The sequence below is a fragment of the Lytechinus variegatus genome, chromosome 19 (genome assembly GCF_018143015.1).
Source record: "Lytechinus variegatus isolate NC3 chromosome 19, Lvar_3.0, whole genome shotgun sequence".
NCBI lineage: Eukaryota > Metazoa > Echinodermata > Echinoidea > Temnopleuroida > Toxopneustidae > Lytechinus > Lytechinus variegatus.
In genome coordinates, this window is record NC_054758.1 from 11,265,989 (window position 1) to 11,288,267 (window position 22,279).

The 22,279-nt window shown below is 36.0% G+C and overlaps 1 protein-coding gene across 1 annotated transcript in view; it reads right to left on the reverse strand.

The window, feature by feature from the left end:
* LOC121406344 (transportin-3-like) overlaps positions 1–19,421 on the reverse strand; it is a 71,530-nt gene extending 52,109 nt beyond the window's left edge. Inside the window, exons 1-7 of the mRNA XM_041597380.1 lie at positions 19,152–19,421; positions 7,684–7,773; positions 4,835–5,022; positions 3,887–4,046; positions 2,903–3,046; positions 760–935; positions 251–326 (exon numbers count right to left, since the gene is read on the reverse strand). Coding sequence (XP_041453314.1) covers positions 251–326; positions 760–935; positions 2,903–3,046; positions 3,887–4,046; positions 4,835–5,022; positions 7,684–7,773; positions 19,152–19,268 — 951 coding nt within the window. The 5' untranslated portion in view covers positions 19,269–19,421. The remainder of the gene's footprint in view (positions 1–250; positions 327–759; positions 936–2,902; positions 3,047–3,886; positions 4,047–4,834; positions 5,023–7,683; positions 7,774–19,151) is intronic.
* Between the last annotated feature and the right edge of the window lie 2,858 nt (positions 19,422–22,279).

Consider the following 22,279-nt stretch of genomic DNA (forward strand, 5'->3'; position numbering starts at 1 on the left):
AATTACACCATCTGAGCATGATAATAAGTGATCATTAGATTTAGTGGGTGTTACACCAAGCATAGTGAACACCAAGTGTAGTTTCCACAAAGTGTAGTGTAAAACAAGTGTAGTGTACTCCAAGTGTAATGTAAACCAAATGTAGTTTGGACTGACTGGAAATTAGACAAAAGCAATAATGGAACTATCCGAGAAGAACATGCGGATCACCTTCTGTAGATTAAATGAAAGAAAAAAGTTTTGTTCATACCTGGTTTGGACTCTCGACCATCATTTCCATGAAAGCTTCTGCTAGCTCAGTGAATATTCTACAGTAATTGATGCACCTACAAAAAAAGACAAAACAATACAAACATAAGTCCTTGCAAGAACAAATTTCACAGATACAGAAAAAAGTTCTAAGCTCCATTTCTTTAAGACTTACAATTATGGGAACTTTGTCCATTACGGTATTAAACTAACACGGTAACAGGATTCAGCAGGTAATCAAGATTTGGAACGACAATTCTGCAGTAAGCAACAAAGACCTCGCGGGGGGGTTCAAAAGCTAAAGAGTCCCCCCCCCTCCCATCTAATATGAGGCATTTTAAACGACCAAAATACACGATAAATATAAATTCAAGAGAATTTATGAACAAAAATTTGAAATATTTATATTCATTCATCTATTTTTCATAGCGGCATGCGTGCACCACCTCACAAAGCCGGTTGCGCCGCAAGTTGCATGTGCCGCTTGAGAACGCCTGAGCTAAAACCTACTTGTCGACATCGTCATCTGCAACCGCCATTGTGTATGCCTCCGGAAGTAGGTTGATCCCTTGATAGAGGACCTTTGCTAGCGGCAGATGCTCCTCTACATCCTCCATACTATAGAGGGCGGCACATAGACAGTCGCTTGTTGCCTCGTGAAGCATCGAGGGTGTGTCTGGCTTTTTCTATTGATAAGATGTTCAGAATTTTCAATATTTCACTGTTCTGGCACTTTATTTTCTTTTCTCCTGCATTCATATAATACATTTTTCAGAATATAACAAACATGATACATATACAACTGTATGGTTGGTAATGATTTTATATCATACATGTAGTATAGGTCTACAAAGATATTATCCCAAATGAAAATGATCTACTGCCAAATTTCAATTTATAATTTACAGAAGGATTATCTTTGTAAGCAGATTGCTTGAAAAAAAATGACAACCCCCAAAGAAAACTCATTAGATTACATGTAATAAATACATTTATAAAGTAAATTAAAGGTATTGTTTAACTTTGTGAGCAGCCGATTTAAAAAATTCTCAAACCAAGATGAAACATGTGTACAAGTGCATGTATTAGAACTAATAAACCCTGAAAACAACCATTATTGAGAATGAAAAGCTAAAACTACAAGGCAAACCCCGATTATGTAAATAGGCGTCTTATAGACATCTAAATAGTACACATAAGTGTATGGGATGAAATTAAGATGGTGTTTCCGGTCACTTCATATTTCAATTTTTGAAGCACTAAATAATGATTTTCGAACGCAATTTTTTCTGGGCTTCATTTTTGTAACATATCACAGACACAGGTGACAAGTGTGACCTTCTAGCTCAGATTTTTTAAAAGTCAAACCAATGTTAACCAATCACTTTAAGTGATTTCTTGATTTATCAAATTATCTAACGATTTGGGTAATGAAAATACAACCCTGTAGAGGGATGAGAAATAGGATAACAGTGACAATGATGGCGATGAGGAAGATGACAGCGACAAAGCTATATCAAGCTCAAACTCGGAAAGTTGGGTCGCTCTTTCTTCTTTTTAATACCTTCTTTGCTGCACTGCACAAAGAATATTGTGCATGGGATGATGCAGTCAAAAATGTCAAAAGGAATATTTCAGTGTTTGTTTTGAGCTAGAATATAAAATTTGAGCAAATTCTCCACCCAAATCATCTCACATTTCCTTCCAAAAACTCTGCATTTCTATATAATGGGTCTGTAAAAAAAAATAAAGCAAAAAAATGAAATAAAAAAAGTGACTTGTTTCTTTTTTTTTTGGGGGGGGATTGTCTGGTTGGTCGGATAAGGACAACATAAATGTTTTAGGCATTATTATAGTTATGTATAGATGGGAAATTACAATTGATCTGGGCTCCGTAACACAAAGGTTTGCGATGGATTGAAAATATAAAATAAACGCACTGATTGGTCCCTGGTCAGTATTTTGAACCAAATGCGCATGTATCATAGATATTGATTGGTCATTTCATTTAGCTATTGATTCTTTGTGTTACGGAGCCCAGGATTATTTTCAATTCGTTTAATGCCAATTTGTCTACTATCATTTGGTCTAACAACAATTCGCCAGCTATCCACATGGTCTGATTACCAATTCGCCCTCTCACCATTTCCTCTAATAGCCAGTTGGTCCAATAGCCATTTATTCCATACACAACTTGGTCTAATTGGACCAAGAATTAATTGTACAAAATGAATGAAAATGAAATGGATATTAGACCAACTTGTTATAATAATAATAATATTACGCATTTATATAGCGCTTAATACATCGGAACGACGTCTCTAAGCGCTTTACAGACATATTATTACCCCAGTCATCGGATCCTTGCATGCCCGCATACAATGTATGCACCTTCTCCACTCCCTGGGGAGCATTCCAACAAGAGTTCCAAGACTCAATTGCTAGGCATACAACAAAGAGGCTTTCACATCCTACTGGGTACCCGGTTATGAGACGAAATGGTCATAGACGAAATGGTGATTAGACGAAGTGATGATTGGACCAAATAGTTGTTGGACGAAAAGTTGATAGACGGGATGGCATTAGACTACATGAAACTAGACCATGAGGTGAGTTGGCAGTAGACCAACTGGCAATTCATAATTGATCTTACCAGTATTTCAAAGAGTAGTGTTATTATCTTGCTCTGGGACATCTCCTCACTAGGACACACTCGGATGTAAAACCAACTCGCTAGACACTTGAAGATCTTCCCAAGTAATCTCTGGTCGTTGAGGTAATTCTCTGAACATGCAGTCTGCAATTAAGAAAAAAATGATGTTAAAGGTAAAAGAAAGTAATTGTAGAAAACATTTCATGAAAGACCTTTTAAAATCAAGGTTAAATACAACTGTATTATCATAGATCAAGATCTGGTACATTGAAATCAACTCATCTTTGTGGAAATGATGAAATCTTAGCTGAAAATCAGTAATTCTGATAACACAAAAGTCATATGTGGCACAGTGTATTAATATTGATTAAAAAAATACCTGACATTTTATGAAATTTCGTGCTTATTTTACTTATTTTTCAGCAAATACAATTTCTTTTTTTCCAGAGCCATCTGGCACATATTTTTTATTTACAAACACGTGGGTTGTCATTTTATTGGATTCTGCTCAAACTCATTTTGAAATCATTACTACAACTGGTATTTAATTGTACACATTAGATCTCTTACTGGTAAAAGAGAATAAAAATGATCACAAAATCTGAACCAATATAAAATGATAAATAAATGATTATATACAAATAATAGAGAATAAAGAAATGAATTAACAAATAATGATCAGAAAAATCACTGAAAACTGCCTGTCTGTTTAAAGTGTAACCCCACATGTTGTCTCCTGTGTGACCTGAACCAGAAAAAAAACAAGCAGTAAAAAAATATATATATAATTTCAAGAAAGCCAGAATTATCTTAATTATACTTGTAGTTCGAAAAAAGCATTCTAGAATATGATAAACATTTGAAGATTGCTTAACAAAATAAATTTTTCCAGTGAGAAGAAATCGGTGAACACGTCTCACTGAGAACTGAAGACCAGCACGGGATGAGCGTGTCTTTGCCTTGGTTCGGGCCTTGGCAACTTACCAGTAGATCAATGACAGTGCCGGCAGCCTCGCCAAGCTCTCCCCTGAACTCTTCTCTTCTGTTGAGACCCAGTCTTAGTGAATGGCTGTCGACTTCTTCGGGTAACACCGTCAGAAGCTCAATCAGTAGGGGAATGTGTGTTGCGTTGGAGCTGTAGAACCTGCAGAGTGTTGGTTCAAAAAGGCAACAAAAAAAGAAACTTTATTTGCTGTAACCAGCAAATAAAGTTATTACCACCAAATCTTTGTTTATTTTTCTATTTCATTCCAACAATTGATTGCATTGTTTTGTTTGTAATCATATCCAGTAGATATGAATATTAAATATTGTGATTGTATGTGCTTGGAAAATCAGTAAACACGTAAAATAAATATCGTTTTTAAAAGAAATTTAAAGCCTGCATTACCACCGAATCTTTGTTTATTTTTCTATTTCATTCCAAAAGTTGATTGTTTTGTTTGTAATCCTATCCAGTAGGTAGGGATATCAAATATTGTGATTGTATGTGCTTGGAAAATCTGTTAACACATAAAATAAATATCGTTTTTAAAAGAAATTTAAAGCCTGCATTACCACCGAATCTTTGTTTATTTTTCTATTTCATTCCAAAAGTTGATTGTTTTGTTTGTAATCCTATCCAGTAGGTAGGGATATCAAATATTGTGATTGTATGTGCTTGGAAAATCTGTTAACACATAAAATAAATATCGTTTTTAAAAGAAATTTAAAGCCTGCATTACCACCAAATCTTTGTTTATTTTTCTATTTCATTCCAAAAGTTGATTGTTTTGTTTGTAATCCTATCCAGTAGGTAGGGATATCAAATATTGTGAAAAATCTTGTATGTTCTTGGAAAATCAGTCAACACATAAAATAAATATCTTTTTTTCAAATTTAAAGCCTTTATGTCTTCATTCTGCACTTAGGAGGAATTAACTGTACATTTACCTGTGAATGAGAAACGACGCTGAGTTTTTCCACTGCGTCATCTGTAAAGCTAAGTCAGCCAGTGCAAGACAGAGTTGCGTGGTGATCACGTGGAACTTGGGGTCACTCATCATCTGAAGATGATTGATCAACGAGTCTCTCAAATTCTCGTGAGATTCCATCGGCAACTCGTGAAATGAATACTGGATCTGAAGTGGATACAAATATATTTTTGTGAGTGTAAGGGAGCTTTAATAGATTTTAGATATATTTCATGTCATACTTTTTTACATGTCTGACAAGATGTACACAATTGAATTGTGGAGTAGTTTGGGGTATTGTCTGCCATGTCTGGTAAAGATGTCAACGAATCTCTCAAATTCACACAAGATTCCAACTCGTAATGTAAATACTAGATTTGAATCGCTTTGAATGTTGGAGTAGGAGTTATTCTCATCTCTTTTATACAAGGTATGGGAACTGAAATTTAGTCTTCTTTTTCTGTATAATGATATCGGAGTAAAAAACTCTCAAACTCTTATTGAGATTCACCTGATACCCTGTGAAAAGAATTTAAATCTCAAAAGCATAAAATGTTTATCATTTAGTATCAAATGCATTTAGCATGCTGCCATTTATATAATCCAGGGAGCGCCAGCCCACGAAGCCCCACTCTCGATCGGCCATTTTGTTATGATTCAGAACAAAAATGGCTGATCGAGACTGGGGTTAGAGAGAACTTTTCGTTTTTTGAGGTTCCAGTCTCGATGTCAGGATACTACCACTCAATAGACCTTCATCCATATAATTGTGGTCAGTGCATAATTTCTGTTTTCACAATTTATTTTGACCATAATCTTCCCTAGTCCTGTGAGTATGGGTAAATACACGGTGAGCTTCTGGGCGCCGGCCCGCGGTTACCCTATAAAGAAATTATGTGTAGTATGTAAATGGAGTGCATTAATTTTGTTTTGTTCGTTCATTCATTCATCTTTATTTGAAAATATTTGCAAGAATTAAAAAAAAAACATGAGCAGCGGCTGAGAATAAAAAATAACATTCATTACATGTATGTCTGGAGGGTGTTTCACAAAGATTTAGGTATGACTTAAATGCAGAGTCCCACTTAAATGCTGACGCGTATGATATTCAACGCGCAAACCTTATCAATTAACATGCAGTAGTGATTATGCCGTCATGCCTTTTATAATGATTGCAACTAGGCGTTTAATTGCGACTCTAATGCCCTTTTTACACAGGATTTTCTTAACCCCGTACTATCGCTAACCCCGTACTATCGCTAACCCCGTACTATCCTTAACCCCGTACTATTTTTTTTCCTTTTCACACATGCCAAATTGTTATTGCTAACCCCGGATAAGGAATGCTTGCTTTTTACAAACGAAACTCGCTAACCCCGGATTAGTGGTTTTGTCGAACATTCGTAGTACAAGTGCTTCACTCGTACACTTTTTACACACGCTACAATTTCCTTAACCCCGTACTATAGGTGGGGCCAAATAGTACGGGGTTAAGCTTAGCCCACTTTCGTTTTACACATGCGATCTTAACCCCGTACTATTGCTCTTAGCACCGCAATTGGTGGGATAACCCTGCTTTTTTGCAGGGCCAAATAATCCCGTACTATAGGTGGGGTTAGCCCACTTTGCAAAAACGCTGTGTAAAACGAAAGTGGGCTAAGCTTAACCCCGTACTATAGGTGGGGCTAAATTGCCATTTAGCCCCACCAATAGTACGGGGTTAAGGAAATTTTAGCCTGTCTAAAAAGGGTATGAGTCATACTTGAATTTTTGTGAAACACCACCCTGATTAATTGCAATTTTTTCTACAGTATGGTATGCCATAGAATTACAACGTTGATTGTACAATTCATTGCATCATCTATGTCACAGGGCCCAGCAGGGGGGGGGGGGCATTTTATAAAGCTGTCATAAGTTGACAATGACTTTTATAAGAAAGACTGGCGTTCCTTTCTTGTGGTATGATATTCACCATTAAATGTTCATTGATTATTTAGCATGTAAGAAATGATCATAAGTTGCTCTTAAAGGACAAGTCCACCTAAACAAAAACTTGATTTGAATAAAAAGAGAAAAATTCAACAAGCATAACACTGAAAATTTCATCAAAATCGGATGTAAAATAAGAAAATTATGAAGTTCTTAAGTTTCGCTTCATTTCACAAAACGCTTCAAATGCACATCTCGGTCGGTATGCAAATGAGGGAACTGATGACATCACTCACTCACTATTTCTTTTGTATTTTATTATATGAAATATGAAATATTTTGATTTTCTCGTCATTGTCATGTGAAATGAAGTTTCATTCCTCCCTGAACACGTGGAATTCCATTATTTTAACATTTTGTGCTTCAGGCAAGGAGGTCCTAATCATCAAATTCGTAATAATTGAAATATTGTATAATTCAAACAATAAAAAACAAAAGAAATAGTGAGTGAGTGACATCATCGACTCTCTCATTTGGATGTAACTGGCTCGTTCATATAACTATTTTGTTAAAGATAAGCGAAACTTTGAAATGTCATAACTTTTCTATTTTACATCCGATTTTGATGAAATTTTCAGCATTGTGCTTGTCTGATTTTTCTCTATTGATTCAAATCAACATTTTTCTGAGGTGGACTTGATATTTAAAGTCACTCTTAACTTACGAACAGCTTTATGAAACACCTACCTAGTGCTCATTGTTACACAAAGCTTAGCAACTGATCATAGTGCCAATTCTTACAACTGATTATGTTGATCACTATTTGCAATCAATCATACAAGTAAACAGTAGGATCAATCCCAGAGCTTTGTGTTAACGGTCCCTTGTCTTTAGACTCACCTTGGTTCTCATAGTCTGGGCAGCGAAGTAGCAGGTTTCAACGTCTCTCTTCAGCTGCAGTAACTGATCTGAGATCTCCCATGAAAACAACTGAAAGGTTAAAAAGAATAAAAATGAACAGGTCTACAAGGAGAAGAGTCTAATAGCAGTGAGAATCTTATACAATATCAAAGTGAAAAGCAGTAGTTGCAAGAACCCCAAAAACATCTGTTTACCTTTAGGTCTACAAGGAAAGGAAAACAATTCAAAAGTGGGCCTTCCATAGACCGTAGGCAGCACCGACATGTTTTTAGGTTAGAAATCATTTTCTACAGTATTTTCTTTCTTTTTTTTGGGGGGGGGGGCTAATTTGTAGTTTGCTTTAGAGCAATCGCTGAATTTTTTATGATATTTCCTGAATTTGAGGGCTAATTTGTTTGTGCAAGCATCTAAAATGCAATTTAATGCAAATATCATCATTCCGTCCATGTAGAATATCAGAGCTACCAAGTCTCACGCATTCAGGGTCCGTCTCACGATCTCACGCATGGCACCCATTTTTCTCACGCATCGGGACCCGACAGAAAAAAAAGAGAAAAAGTAGCATTATTCACCAGATTATACGACTGGCCGACCGCCTTCGCGTCTAGCCCGGCACGCGAGACGAATCGAGAGTGCAGTCAGCGCACAGCTAGTACGTGATACGATGAATTGCGTGCGTGCATCGCTGAAGCCCATATCTCATGAGCGCGCGCGTTGCGCGCGCGACTTTTCGCAACGTACGAGTGTAAGTACTGGCCGCACGCGCACAGAGACGTCGAGTCATGAAAATCTCACGCATAAAATTTTTTTGAACTTGGCATCTCTGAAATATTGATTTTCTTTATTCCTGATGTTGAAATAATTTTTGTGGCAGATCTTTGCACAAATATTAATAAGCCCAAAAGCATCTCATTTAAAGGATTTCAGGGGTGCACTTGGACTGTGAAATTGGCTACAAAAAGGGCAAAATCACCCTAATTGTATTTTCTCTATAGATTTGAAATTGTCATTATCAAATGATTGACCATAGATCTACTTAATTTACCTGTTTTCATCATCTTAAGAACCAAAATTATGGATAGTTACCATAATATGATAATCAATTATCACCCACATCAAAAACTCAAGTAAGGGACCGCATCCATATTGTATTGGCAGCGTGCACCCCGCGAGCACACCCCCGCTGCGGTAATTAGTGAACAGGATGTATCTCCCCGCTAGACGCAGCTAGCGGCGGCGCGCTGCTCAGATTAAAGCAGATTAACAGGAATCATTAATCCTAGATTTTATCATTGCAGCTTCTCGCCGCTTCTCGCAGCTTGCACGCGGCCAACTTGCAGGCGAATACTCGTACTCAAAATGATGTGCTTTCTAAATCCGTTGGTGAAATGTGCGCGACCGATGCGGCGATTTTCTTGTCTGCCCGACACGAAATGAAGGTATTAAAGTATGAAATATTGAGCTAAAAAGTGTCTTAGATTTTTTGCAAAATAATTCTTATACATTTCGAGGTGGAAAGATTCATATTGATATTAGTTTTATATTATTTCCGTTGCGTAATAATGATCTATTTCTTCCAACAAAGTACGATCATCACTTATTCTTAATCCGACCCCGACATGAAATAGGACATAGTAACTTAAGATCATCGCTTGCGTGTTTGTTTAGGTCCGTTCCGGCACGAAATGAAAGTATAAAAGAATGAAATATTGAGCTAAAAAGTGTCTTAAGAGGTTTTAAAAATATTTCTGGTACGTTTCAATGTGGAAAGATTTGTATTCATGTAACTAAACTTTACGAAATAATTATGTATTTCTTAGAACAATGTACGATAATCGCTCGTTCTTGAATTCGACCAGACAATCAATAATACAAGATATGGAATATTAATAGATAAATGGGTCGTAAATACTTTTAAATAGTTTGAAGGCGGAATGAATCTAATTACCCTTCGTATAGTAATCTACGGTATTTTCCCAAATGTATGATTATCGCTTGCCTGTTTGTTTCCGCTCCGGCACGAAATGAACGGGGAAATTAAGGAAATATTGAGCTAAAAAGTGTTTTTAATGGTTATAAAGATATTTCTGGTACGTTTAAAGGTGGAAAGATTCGTATTCATATAATCAAACTTGCGAAATAATTATGCATTTCTTTGAACAATGTCCGATGATCGCTTGTTCTTGAATTCGACCAGACATTTAATAAAACAAAATATATGGAATATAAATGGGTCGTAGATTATTCAAAATATAGGCCTACTTTTAAATAGTTTTAGGTCCGTTCCGGCACGAAATAAAAGTATAAAAGAATGAAATATTGAGCTAAAAGGTGTCTTAAGAGGTTTTAAAAATATTTCTGGTACGTTTCAATGTGGAAAGATTTGTATTCATGTATCTAAACTTTACGAAATAATTATGTATTTCTTTGAACAATGTACGATAATCGTCGCAATTCGAACAGATATGTAATAAAACAAAATGTATGAAATATGAATAGATTACACGGATCCTAGATTATTCGAAATATACTTTTAAAATGGTTTTAAGGCGGAAAGAATCTAATTACCTTTCGTAATAATCTACGATATTTTCCAACAATGTACGATTATCGCTTGTGTGTTTGTTTCCACTCTGGCACGAAATGAAGGTATAAAAGAATGAAATATTGAGCTAAAAAGTGTTTTTAATGGTGTTAAAAATATTTCTGGTACGTTTCAAGGTGGAAAGATTCGTGTTCATATAATTAAACTTGCGAAATAATTATGCATTTCTTTGAACGATGTCCGACGATCGCTTGTTCTTGAATTCGACCAGACATTTAATAAAACAAAATATATGGAATATTAATAGATATGGGTCGTAGATTATTCGAAATATACTTTTAAATAGTTTTAAGGCGGAAAGAATCCAAATACCTTTCGTTGTAATCTACGGCATTTTCAACAATGTATACGATTATCGCTTGCGTGTTTGTTTCCGCTCTGGCACGAAATGAACCGAGAAATGAAGGTATAAAAAATGAGGTATTGGGCTAAAAAGTGTCTTAAATAGTTTTGAAAATATTTCTGGTACGTTTCTAGGTGGAAAGATTCGTGTTCATATAATAAAATATTTGCGAAATAATTACGTATTTCTTTGAACAATGTACGATAATCGCTTGTTCTTGAATTCGACCAGAAAACAAAATATATGGAACATTGACAGATAACATGTGTCCTAGATTATTCCAAAATAGTTTTAACCCTATCTAGGCCGGGGGGGGCCTCAGAGGCCCCCCCTCAACGAATCGCGCGATATTTTCGCCGTGCGAAATTTTTTGACCACCCCGCTCGCTGAGTTTTTACTTTCAAGTCTTGTGCAACTTTTGAGACCAATTTTGCGTCACCCGGGTATGTGGTTCCGAAATTACACAACATTATGTAAGTGCATGTCAGACCAAAAATTGCTCAAAAACGTGATTTCGTGTACAAAGTCAATGCAAATTGTGATTTCAACCAAAATTCATAAATGTATGATTATTTTTAGTTTTGCCAGTCTAAATGTATTCATTTTATGATTTTTATAATCACAGAAGAGTCCCCAACAAATTTCATTGAAAAAACAATGAAAAACAAAAGGTCAAAAAAACAAAGAAATACATAAGAAATTGCAAAAAACAATATAATACATAAGAAAATGATTTGATATCACAATTTTTTCATGTACTCTTGCTAAGGACACCACAAAGAGTTTCTATACCAAAAATTAGTACATTTGGAGCTTTATTTAGGGAGTTAGAGGAAAAAGTATGATTTCGCATACTAATTACGCATAAATTAGCATAATCACTTAATAGTGATTCGCATGAAATAAATTACTATACAATCTTGTAGATTATGTCCCAGACAACCCGCGTGCCAATTTTCGGCGCGATCGCGCGGTCGACGGCCGAGATCTTAGGGGGGGGCCTGGGAGGCCCCCCCCCCGGCCATAGGAACTCCAAAAATACCCCGGCCTAGATAGGGTTAAGGCGGAAATAAAATAACTTTTCTTTTCTTCGAACAATGTACGATGATAGCTTGTTCTTGAATCCGACCCGACATGAAATGACGCAAAATATTTGGCACGTTAATAGATAAAATATGCCGTAGATTTCTAAATAGTTATGAGGCGGAAAGCATCTGACTGCCTTTCGCAATAATCTACGGTATTTTCAAACAATGTACGATTATCGCTTGTGTGTTTATTTCTGCTCCGACACGAAATAAAGGCATAAATGTACGAAATATTGAGCCAAAAACTGTCTAATAAATGATTTTATAAATACTTCTAGTACGTTTCAAGGTGGAAGAATTCATATATATCTAATTAACCCTGCTTAAAAATTAATTATTTCTTCCACCAATGCACGATAATCGCTTGTTCCTGTTTTAGAATGATATAATTCGCCTTGCCATTAATTTGATGGTTCAAATTACAAAATTTGTGATTTTATGCCATATTTGATGTAAAAGTATTCAAGTAATTTTATTTCATTTTACATAATCATTTGATTATTTTGTCGCAGCAGGTGAGTGTAATGGTGCTTCTTCGCAATTCATTATGTTTCCATACTCATGCGATGTATACACAATTAATCAATTTAGAAGCCCATTGTAACGAGTAGTCTGAAAAACGCTCAAGCGCAATGAAAAGAGCAGGATCTTTCGCAAAATAGTTATGTCCGCTACGCCCATGACCCTTCAATGATAATTAATCAATATAATCTACGTCGGATACTTTCTTTGAAAAGAACTTGCCGCGCATTATATTGTGAAAGCAAATGGCCGCTTTGATCTTTAATGACTTAAACAGCACCATTGTTAGGTATTTAATCAGTTAATCTTAAAAGAGGATAAGAAAGAACATCCTGTGGAGTCTACTGTTTTGCCCTCTTATAATAATTTAATGCTTTTAAAAGTCATCCAACCCTAGAATCTTTTGAAAAATTGTTCGGCGATTTCATGTAAACGGGGGGGGGGGGCTGGGTGTCGAAAATTATTAGACCTATAAAATCCTGGGCACGTTGAAATCAACAAAGTATGTATAGCCCTTTGGTATAATTATGTACATATATATTTTTAGGGCGGTAATGTCAATAGGCATCTAAAAAGAATACCTTGTTAGAAGGCGGGATTATTAGAACTTTGATTATAACTTACCTTTTGTATCGGCGTGGGGATACAAAATCTTTGCAAATTGTTAACAAAATTAAAAGAAAGATAAACTTAAAAATCGGGGGGGGGGGGGTATACAACCAAGTCCATACTAGTGAGGGCACTAATAGATTTACCCGGGGCCACAATGCCTAGCTGCCCTTTCAGCTAATTTAAAAGATATGCCTCATTATATTGCTATATAACTAAGATCAGATTTCATTTGGCCTTTGTAAATGGTGCAAGCACGAAAACACGACACGAAGCGCGCTTGAATTTTCGATAAGGCATATCATCAACAATTTTGATAGTTTTGACATTTAGAGAACGTTCGTATTATAATCAAATGAATTAAAGCTTCCATTTGTTGGGGGAGCCAGGGAGAGGGTGGGGTGTATGACATTTTGTGTCCCCTACGCTTAACTGACTTTTGGAAGGACGTGTTCTCTCCCCCCCCCCCCCCCCCGACATGTTTGATGTCTAACTACCCAAAACATATAATGGTCGGCTTGGTCGCTATTTTTAAAATCCCGTTCTTTAAATTTTCATGATCTACTTTTCATACTTGTTTTTTTTCACATCTTTCAATTCATTGTATTTGCGTTCTTTTCTCTGTTTTTAAATTTTCTTTTGCTCTCGCGATTTTTCAAATTACATTTACAAAATTATAATAACCCGAACCACTTTTGAAATATAATGTTCGTCTGTTTATTGCGTGCTCATTGTAGTTTCATGTTGGGGTTATTTTTGCACCATTTGGAATAACGTCAACCTGGTCAGGCTTCCTGCTTTCACTTCTGTTCAAAGAATTCTTGTAATTGTTATTTTTGCCAAGAAAAGCACAAAGGTCGTCCTGACAAAAAAAAACGAGATGCTAACGTAAATGTTTTCAATGAAGCTCAGGGTCAATGAATTCGATCATGGGCACTAATCACTCCTTTGTGAAATGACGAAGTGCCAGTTGCCCGAACTTGTCACAATAGCTCTAATTCTATAAGGAATTAAATCTATTGTTCCTTCGCATTTTATCGTTGAGAGGATAAAAGCACATTTGCAACATATTTTGCCGCTCTAACCTTGTTGACAAATTAGAAACAGAAGAAAAGTGACGCCTATTGGACAAAATTGTTAGAAAAAGCATCAATTAACTAGAAATGGCACGAAAGTGGCAATGATTCTGCATGGAGTGGAAATAGAACATGTCGTCCCTTTTTCAGTCCACGTTCATTTACCGCCATGTGCTGTGTATATAGAGCAACATAAAATTCTGAACGCAAAATATATTTTGTCATATTATCATTATATATGTATTACTGTTTTAATAAATCCCCTTGCCCGCCATCCGGGGTAGGAGGATGGGCGGCGGCAGGGTAATTTTGATTACGGGGAGGAGTAACTTTTTTGTATACTTAATTTCATATCGGGTCGGATCAAGAACAAGCAATAATTGCATCTTGTTAGAAGATGTAGATATTATAGCGTAGTGCGAATCATATTCTTTCCGTTCCAAAACTCTTCAGAAGTATATTTTTAATAATTCAAGATCTTTATGAACTCGATATTTGTCAATTTTATATCGCCATTTTATATGTCGGGTCGGATCTCTTTCCGATTCGAAACCTTTTAGAAGTATCAGCTAGATCGAAACTCTGTATATAGGTATATCTATGATTTTCTTAAAGTCGACCATCATTTTATAACGGGTCGGACCAAGAACAACAATCGTATGTTGTTGAAAGATATAGGTATTCATAGCCCAACAAAAATCAATTATTTCCACATCGAAAGTCTTAAAATATGTTTTTATTGACAGAGGATATCTTTTAACTCGATATTCCATACTGAAATACTTTCATCTCATGTCGGATTGGATCAAGAATAAGAAATTTTGCGACTTTTATTCCATTAAAATATTGCCTTTTCGACTTTGTCGGGAAAATTAGTCATTTCATTTTTTTCTGACAGAACATGGGTTCGTCCATATACGGAAATATCAGTTATTTAAATCGTTTACACTCGCATTAAATTTAAAATCATGCGTGATCGGTCCTGCATTAATTTGAGATGTTTGTAACTCCATTTCATTTGCCTTTCCGATACTGCCGGGAAAGTGTCATTTATGTTCTCAGAGAACATGAATTCAGTCCTAAAGATATATGAAATTTATCTTAAATTGTTTGCACCTCAAAACAATCGCTCTTACATCAACACATGATCAATCGGAAATGATGGCGAAAATCAAAGAACGACAGAGATATTCCATGCATCCAACAATGGAATCGGTTCGCGAAATACGCAGTAGCACCCATTCATCATGTTCATAATAAAATATAGAGGGTGAAGAGTTTCCTCATTTGAATAACAACATGCGGCACTAAAAAAAGGATTGTCACAGGTATCAGTTCCCATTATGTGTGTAATGGCCCTAGCCTATTTATTCACAAAATGTTGCTAAACTAAAAAAAAATAGGCCTCAAATGATTGGATTTATCAAATACTGCAGTATGGAAATTACAATGAGTATCATACAGTTTCACTTTTTTTTCAAAAGTTAGATGTTTTGTATGGGGATGTCATCTGGATCCCAAGCGTTTTCTTTTTCTTCATTCAATGTTTTTTTTTAATAAGAAAAAAACTGTGGACTACGTCCGCACATCCGGGTTTTTTTTATTATTGTTCCTGCTCGAAATGATATAGAGCGATCAAAAGACGGCGTTTGTAATTTGCATTCGACCCTTAACGCCCCCGCAATCCCCCCTCTGCGTGTGGTCTTTAGCGTCACTAGGGAATTGTTAACGCACTATAGAAAACTGGTGGATGAAAGGCTGATCGGATTTAATCCCGTGCCTAGAAAGACAGTATTGAAGATCCTTGATACTGAAAAGCACTGATTTTTATACCGAGACTTAAACCTCGGTCACATTTGATCTACGGCAGCCGTAAGGCGAATTAAAACAGCCGTTTATTCATTTGTTTTATATACAAACCACCTATATGCAGCTGGTTCAAAAATGTTAAAACGGCTGTTTCCGACTCGCCGTACAGCCGCCATAGAGCAAATGTGACCGAGGTATAAATGGTAAAAAAAAATTGACAAGCAAAAAAAGTCTTCACATAGGAGAGGGGTCACTTATGGCTCGTCAGGGATCACTTTGGACTCGTCAGGGGGAGGGGCAGGGATACGTCACTTGCATGTGTTGTGACTCGTCAGGGGGGCAGTCTGCCCCCCCCCCTTATTAGGTACGCTAATGGTGCTGATCGTTGACTTTGGCCGGTTTATTAGGTCCGGTAAGAGGTAAAGGGTTGGAATAAAAATTTTAAACGTCTCAGATTAATTGAAAATCGTTCGAGACAGAAATTATTTCAAAATTGTTTTGATTGGGAAATTATATTGAAATAATTTAATTTCCTTTGAGAATAAACTCTCTCCTAAAAAGAAGTACAATTCACGTATCTTTTCAATTAAGTCAGAAATATAAGTCCTAAATACATTAGATAAATGGTCTCAACTCTCAGATCACAGCTCATGATCGATCGGAACGTATTTCAAAATTGTTTTGAGGTGGAAATTATATAGAATTTGTTTCAGATACCATAAGCTCTTTTTCCTGAAATAAATATTATTCGCTTATCTTTCCAATAAAAGGGAAATACGTTGGAATAAAAGTACTGAACATCTTAGTCCTAGATTAATGCACGATCGTTCGAGACGTATTTTTGAAATTGTTTTGAAGTGGAAATTATATATCATGAAATCAATTAAAACCTTCCAATGTAAACTTTTATTCTCCTGGAAGAAATACAATTCGCGTATTTTTCCAAAAAAAGTCCAACAGAAGCAGATTGCGTTCCCAATAATTTTCTAGAATCAAGAGTGCCTACAATATCAAAAATTCGGCATAAGTTAAACAAAAAACCCAACACATAAATATACCCAAACAATTTATACGATGTCAGAAACAAAATCGAAATGTCAAAAAATCAAAACAAAAATATCATAAAAGGAAGTATTTCAAACCAACATAAAAAGTAAGGCAGTATGTCTAACAAAAGAAAAAGAAGTAGACATTTTGTTGATTTGCGATTTAGCGTGTTTAATGATATGGCGTCATTATCATTCTCCAAAATTTAGTTTGCCGTTGATATCAATGTTCGCACTAATTTAGTTACATTCGGGCATCATATTCATATTGTGTCATTTTATCTGGCCTCTGTCAGAAAAAATAAATGTTCTAAAAATATTAATCTTCCCGTGGCAAAGATGAATAGGCCTACCCCTCTAGTTATACACTCTTGGCGGACATTATCCGGCGAGTTTGATGATATAGGCCTATCCATACCAAGATGTCTCAAACTATATATGGCCTTAATAGAGGTAAAAAAAAACTATGCATGGGTACCATTCGTGCAACTGCTCGATCATTAATATTCTTTTTAAACGAACGGTTTGTCTTGCGCTTCTTGATTTTCATGCTCGGGAATTAATATTTTTGTCAGTGCCAAGAAGCAACGTTGACGTTCGGATAAAACGGGATAAAATAGGCGTGTAATCCATCTGTATCCGGTCCCAAAATCATACGTTAAAAAAAGTCATTAATTCAACTTATTTTTCATGTGTGAATCTTCCGTGTCAATCTCAATTCGAAAGCTGCAACATTTTCGAAATCGACAGTATTTCTATTGATGGCGTTAATTTTCAGTTCAGTTCGTTGACAACGGAAACTATTGAGAACCATCGACTTATCGAGATCGAGAATTTTTGTCATATTCATAATTATGCGCATGTGTTGATCTGTAGTACTCGGTCGCCATGCGACACGATGCGGCCGAGCATATTCTATCGCTAGCTAGCTGTAGTCATTTCCAATAGAGCGTGCTTGCATGAAATGCTTCGATACGGACATAAAAGAGGAACGCCTTTCATTATCATGCTTTTAAATATATTAATTTGAAGTCGAGTAGCACGACAAGTGGAACTAGTACAGGCACCACGACGTACATGTTTACTCTTCATTCCGGGTCTTCATTCCAGAGCGAGTCGCGGAATTGAAGGCTAGCCGTGGCCGCGGCGCGGGGTGAGATTGCCTTTGCGAATTTTGATAGAAATGGGGGGCAGCGACAGCGCAGCTAGCGGCCGCTAGATGCAGCGAGCTGAGGATTAAATCTATAATCAAATGTAACATAAAGTATGGCAGCGAGCGGCAGCAGGCACAGGGGGAGCTGCGAGAGCGGATGTGAGTTCTATTGTGCTTTAATTATCGCAGCTAGCTGCCGCTGGCCGACGCTATTATCCCGTCTTAGAGTGTGCAAGCGTACGCTCGCGGGGTGCACGCTGCCAATGCAATATGGATGGGCTCCCTAAAATGTGATAGGGGCCTACCAACCAATGTTTGGAATTTTGACCTTCATCAGATACAAATTAATTAGATTTTACTTTGACTTCTTTTAAAACGCTTTGCAAAACGAGGATTGTGCATGAATTAAAGTTCGAAGTTTCGAGGTCGCCAAGGCAAATTTCAGCTGAGCACACTAAGGCATTTTACCCGATCACCACAAAGTTAGAATTTTTAGAATACGATAGTCAATAGGCCTACCAACGCAACAAAAACCTTGATCATATTGACCAACTGAACTTTATAATTCCGATGTACAATATTGACTTTAGGATCTTGACTTGTTTTGTTTGGAATTTATGATTTCGGTAAATTGTTGTATGCAATTGAAGTGAACTGTGTTTGCGACAAACTTTTCGTGAGTAAAAAAACAACTTTCAATATTTGTCACTTTTTGAAAAGTGAAAATGTCTTGTGAATGTGCACAAATTCCACATCACTGTGTCATCAATACCGTTACCGGTAGGATGGGGGGTCGGATGTCCGGACACTTTATCTTTTTGAAGCCTTCTTTTTTGTCTGTGGATTACACTAATAATATGAATTCATTACTTGTAATCATTATCGATTTTGTTCTTTATAATATTTCCTAACATTTTGTACTAAAATTTGATGAAACTTTGCTTGTAAATTTTTCCAAATGACATTCTAAAATTGGTCGTCCGGACACACAACCCGTCCGGATACACAACAACTGGGTATACGTTATGCTGTCATCATTCAGACTAGTATCAAACATGACAACAGTCAAATACCATATTCATGAGATATGCACGCACAATCACTCTCACACAAACACAGTCCTCACATCCCACAATCATCTTCCATGCATATTGAAATTGAGTGAGTGTAAAAAAAAAGGAAAAATATAAATTTACCGATCTCTGAAATTCTTGCAACCACATAGAGGCCCTCTCTTTTTCTGCTGCATCTGGATTGTGATACAATGCATGGATGGCAGCTGCCACTGTATCTACTGGAGGTGCAGAATCCATAATTTTAGGCGTTTATATCATCAGGATACAGCGCAAAACAGTCAAGACACTGCACTCGACCTTCCGATTTGGGTTTTCACAGTAGTCGGGTATTCACGTGCGTGGTATACGGTTATGCGTGCATGCACACATTTATGATGCACACACCCGTATTCGGCATAGGCTTGGCTTGCTCGGATCGTTCGGATCCAGATTTTTGTGCTGCTTCTTGAATATGGAACGCCGTGGAGGGCATACAGGGGGGTCTCAAGCAGTAGCGTACACAGGATTTTTTAAAGGGGGTATATTGACAATGCGATATAGAGATTTTAAAAAAGCCAAAGGTCTTCACCACCAATTTTGGGTTGTTTCCTACCCTGAAAAAAAATTGACATGCAAAAAAATATAAAATTAATTTTAAAAAAATAAAAAGGTCTTCAACGCAAATACGGCTTTTGTACCTCAAAAAAAATTGACAAGCAAAGCAAAAAAAAGAAAAGGTCTTTAAAAAATGTTAGGGAGGGTTTTGGGTATCAACAAAAAATTAGGGTTGGGGTTGAACCCCTATAACCCCCCCCCTGCAAACATAAAAGAAAAATGAGGAAGAATGAAAGTGAGGAAAGTAAAAGAAAAATGAAAGGAGACGAGAAAGGAGACTAAGAGGTTAAAAATTCCATTGATCAAATTGAATTATTTACAATATTTTTTGACACTACATGCATCCTGTTCATGATTATGTCTTTACCATGCACTCATCAAAATCATTATAGTCACCATCATCCTCGTCATCACAAACATTAATATATCACCATGGTCTATAATATCATTGCTATTATTATCACTATCATCATCACTACCATTGTCATCCTCATCACAATCATTATCACCATGGTGTATAATATCATCACTATTATCATCACTATCATCATCACTATCATTATCACCATGGTCTCATCACTATATTATTATCACTATCGTCATCATCACTACCATTATATCATCCTCATCATCACAATCATTATCACCATGGTCTATAATATATCATCACTATTATTATCAATATCATCATCACTATCATTATCACTATCATCCTCATCACAATCATTATCACCATGGTGTATAATATCATCACTATTATCATCACTATCATCATCACTATCATTATCATCCTCATTATCACCATGGTCTCATCACTATTATTATCACTATCGTCATCATCACTACCATTATCATCCTCATCATCACAATCATTATCACCATGCAGGGCCGTCGCCAGGGGGGGTGCGGAGGGTGCGAACGCACCCCCCTTCAGAACTAAAAAAAAAATAAATAAATAAATTAAAAAAAAATTTAAAAAATTTAAAAAAATAAAAAAATTAAAAAAAAACGGAGGGGGGGTAGGGATACTTAAGGGCTCTTTTGAAAAAAAATGTTGTTTTTTGTGTTTTTTTTCATAAAAAGCACCCCCCCTAGAAAAAAGCTGGTGACGGCCCTGCCATGGTCTATAATATATCATCACTATTATTATCAATATCATCATCACTATCATTATCACTATCATCATCATCACAATCATTATCACCATGGTCTATAATATCACCACTATTATCATCACTAACATCATCACTATCATCCTCATCATCACAATCATTATCACCATGGTCTATAATATCATCACTATTATTATCACTACCATCATCACTATCATTATCACTATCATTATCATCACAATCGTATCACCATGGTCTATAATATCAACACTATTATTATCACTATCATCATCACTATCATCCTCATCATCACAATCATTATCACCATGGTCTATAATATCATCACTATTATTATCACTACCATCATCACTATCATTATCACTATCATTATCATCACAATCGTATCACCATGGTCTATAATATCAACACTATTATTATCACTATCATCATCACTATCATCCTCATCATCACAATCATTATCACCATGGTCTATAATATCATCACTATTATTATCACTACCATCATCACTATCATTATCACTATCATTATCATCACAATCGTATCACCATGGTCTATAATATCAACACTATTATTATCACTATCATCATCACTATCATCACAATCATTATCACCATGGTCTATAATATCACCACTATTACTATCACTATCATCATCACTATCATTATCACTATCATTATCACTATCATCCTCATCACAATCATTATCACCATGGTCTATAATATTATTATCACTATCATCATCACTATCATCCTCATCATCACAATCATTATCACCATGGTCTATAATATCATCATTATCACTATCATCATCACTATCATTATCATCATCACAATCATTATCACCATGGTCTATAATATCATCACTTTGCACTATCATCATCACTATCATTATCATCCTCATCATCACAATCATTATCACCATGGTCTATAATATCATCACTATTATAATCACTATCGATCATCATCACCAGTGGCGGACCGTGACCCCGAGGAGACAAAGCATTGGGGGGGCATGGCATTGTTCACAAACAATGCAGTGCCCCCCCCCCCAATGCTTTGTCTCCTCCGGGTCACGGTCCGCTACTGATCATCACTATATTATTATCATCCTCATCATCACAATCATTATCACCATGGCCTATAAGATCATTACCACTATCATCATCATCCTCATCACAATCATTATCACCATGGTCTATAATATCATCACTATTATTATCACTATCATCATCACAATCATTATCACCATGGTCTATAATATCATCACTATTATTATCACTATCATTATCACTATCATCATCACAATCATTATCACCATGGTCTATAATATCATCACTATCATCATCACTATCATTATCATCCTCATCATCACAATCATTATCACCATGGTCTATAATATCATCACTTATCACTATCATCATCACTATCATTATCATCCTCATCATCACAATCATTATCACCATGGTCTATAATATCATCACTATTATTATCACTATCATTATCATTATCATCCTCATCATCA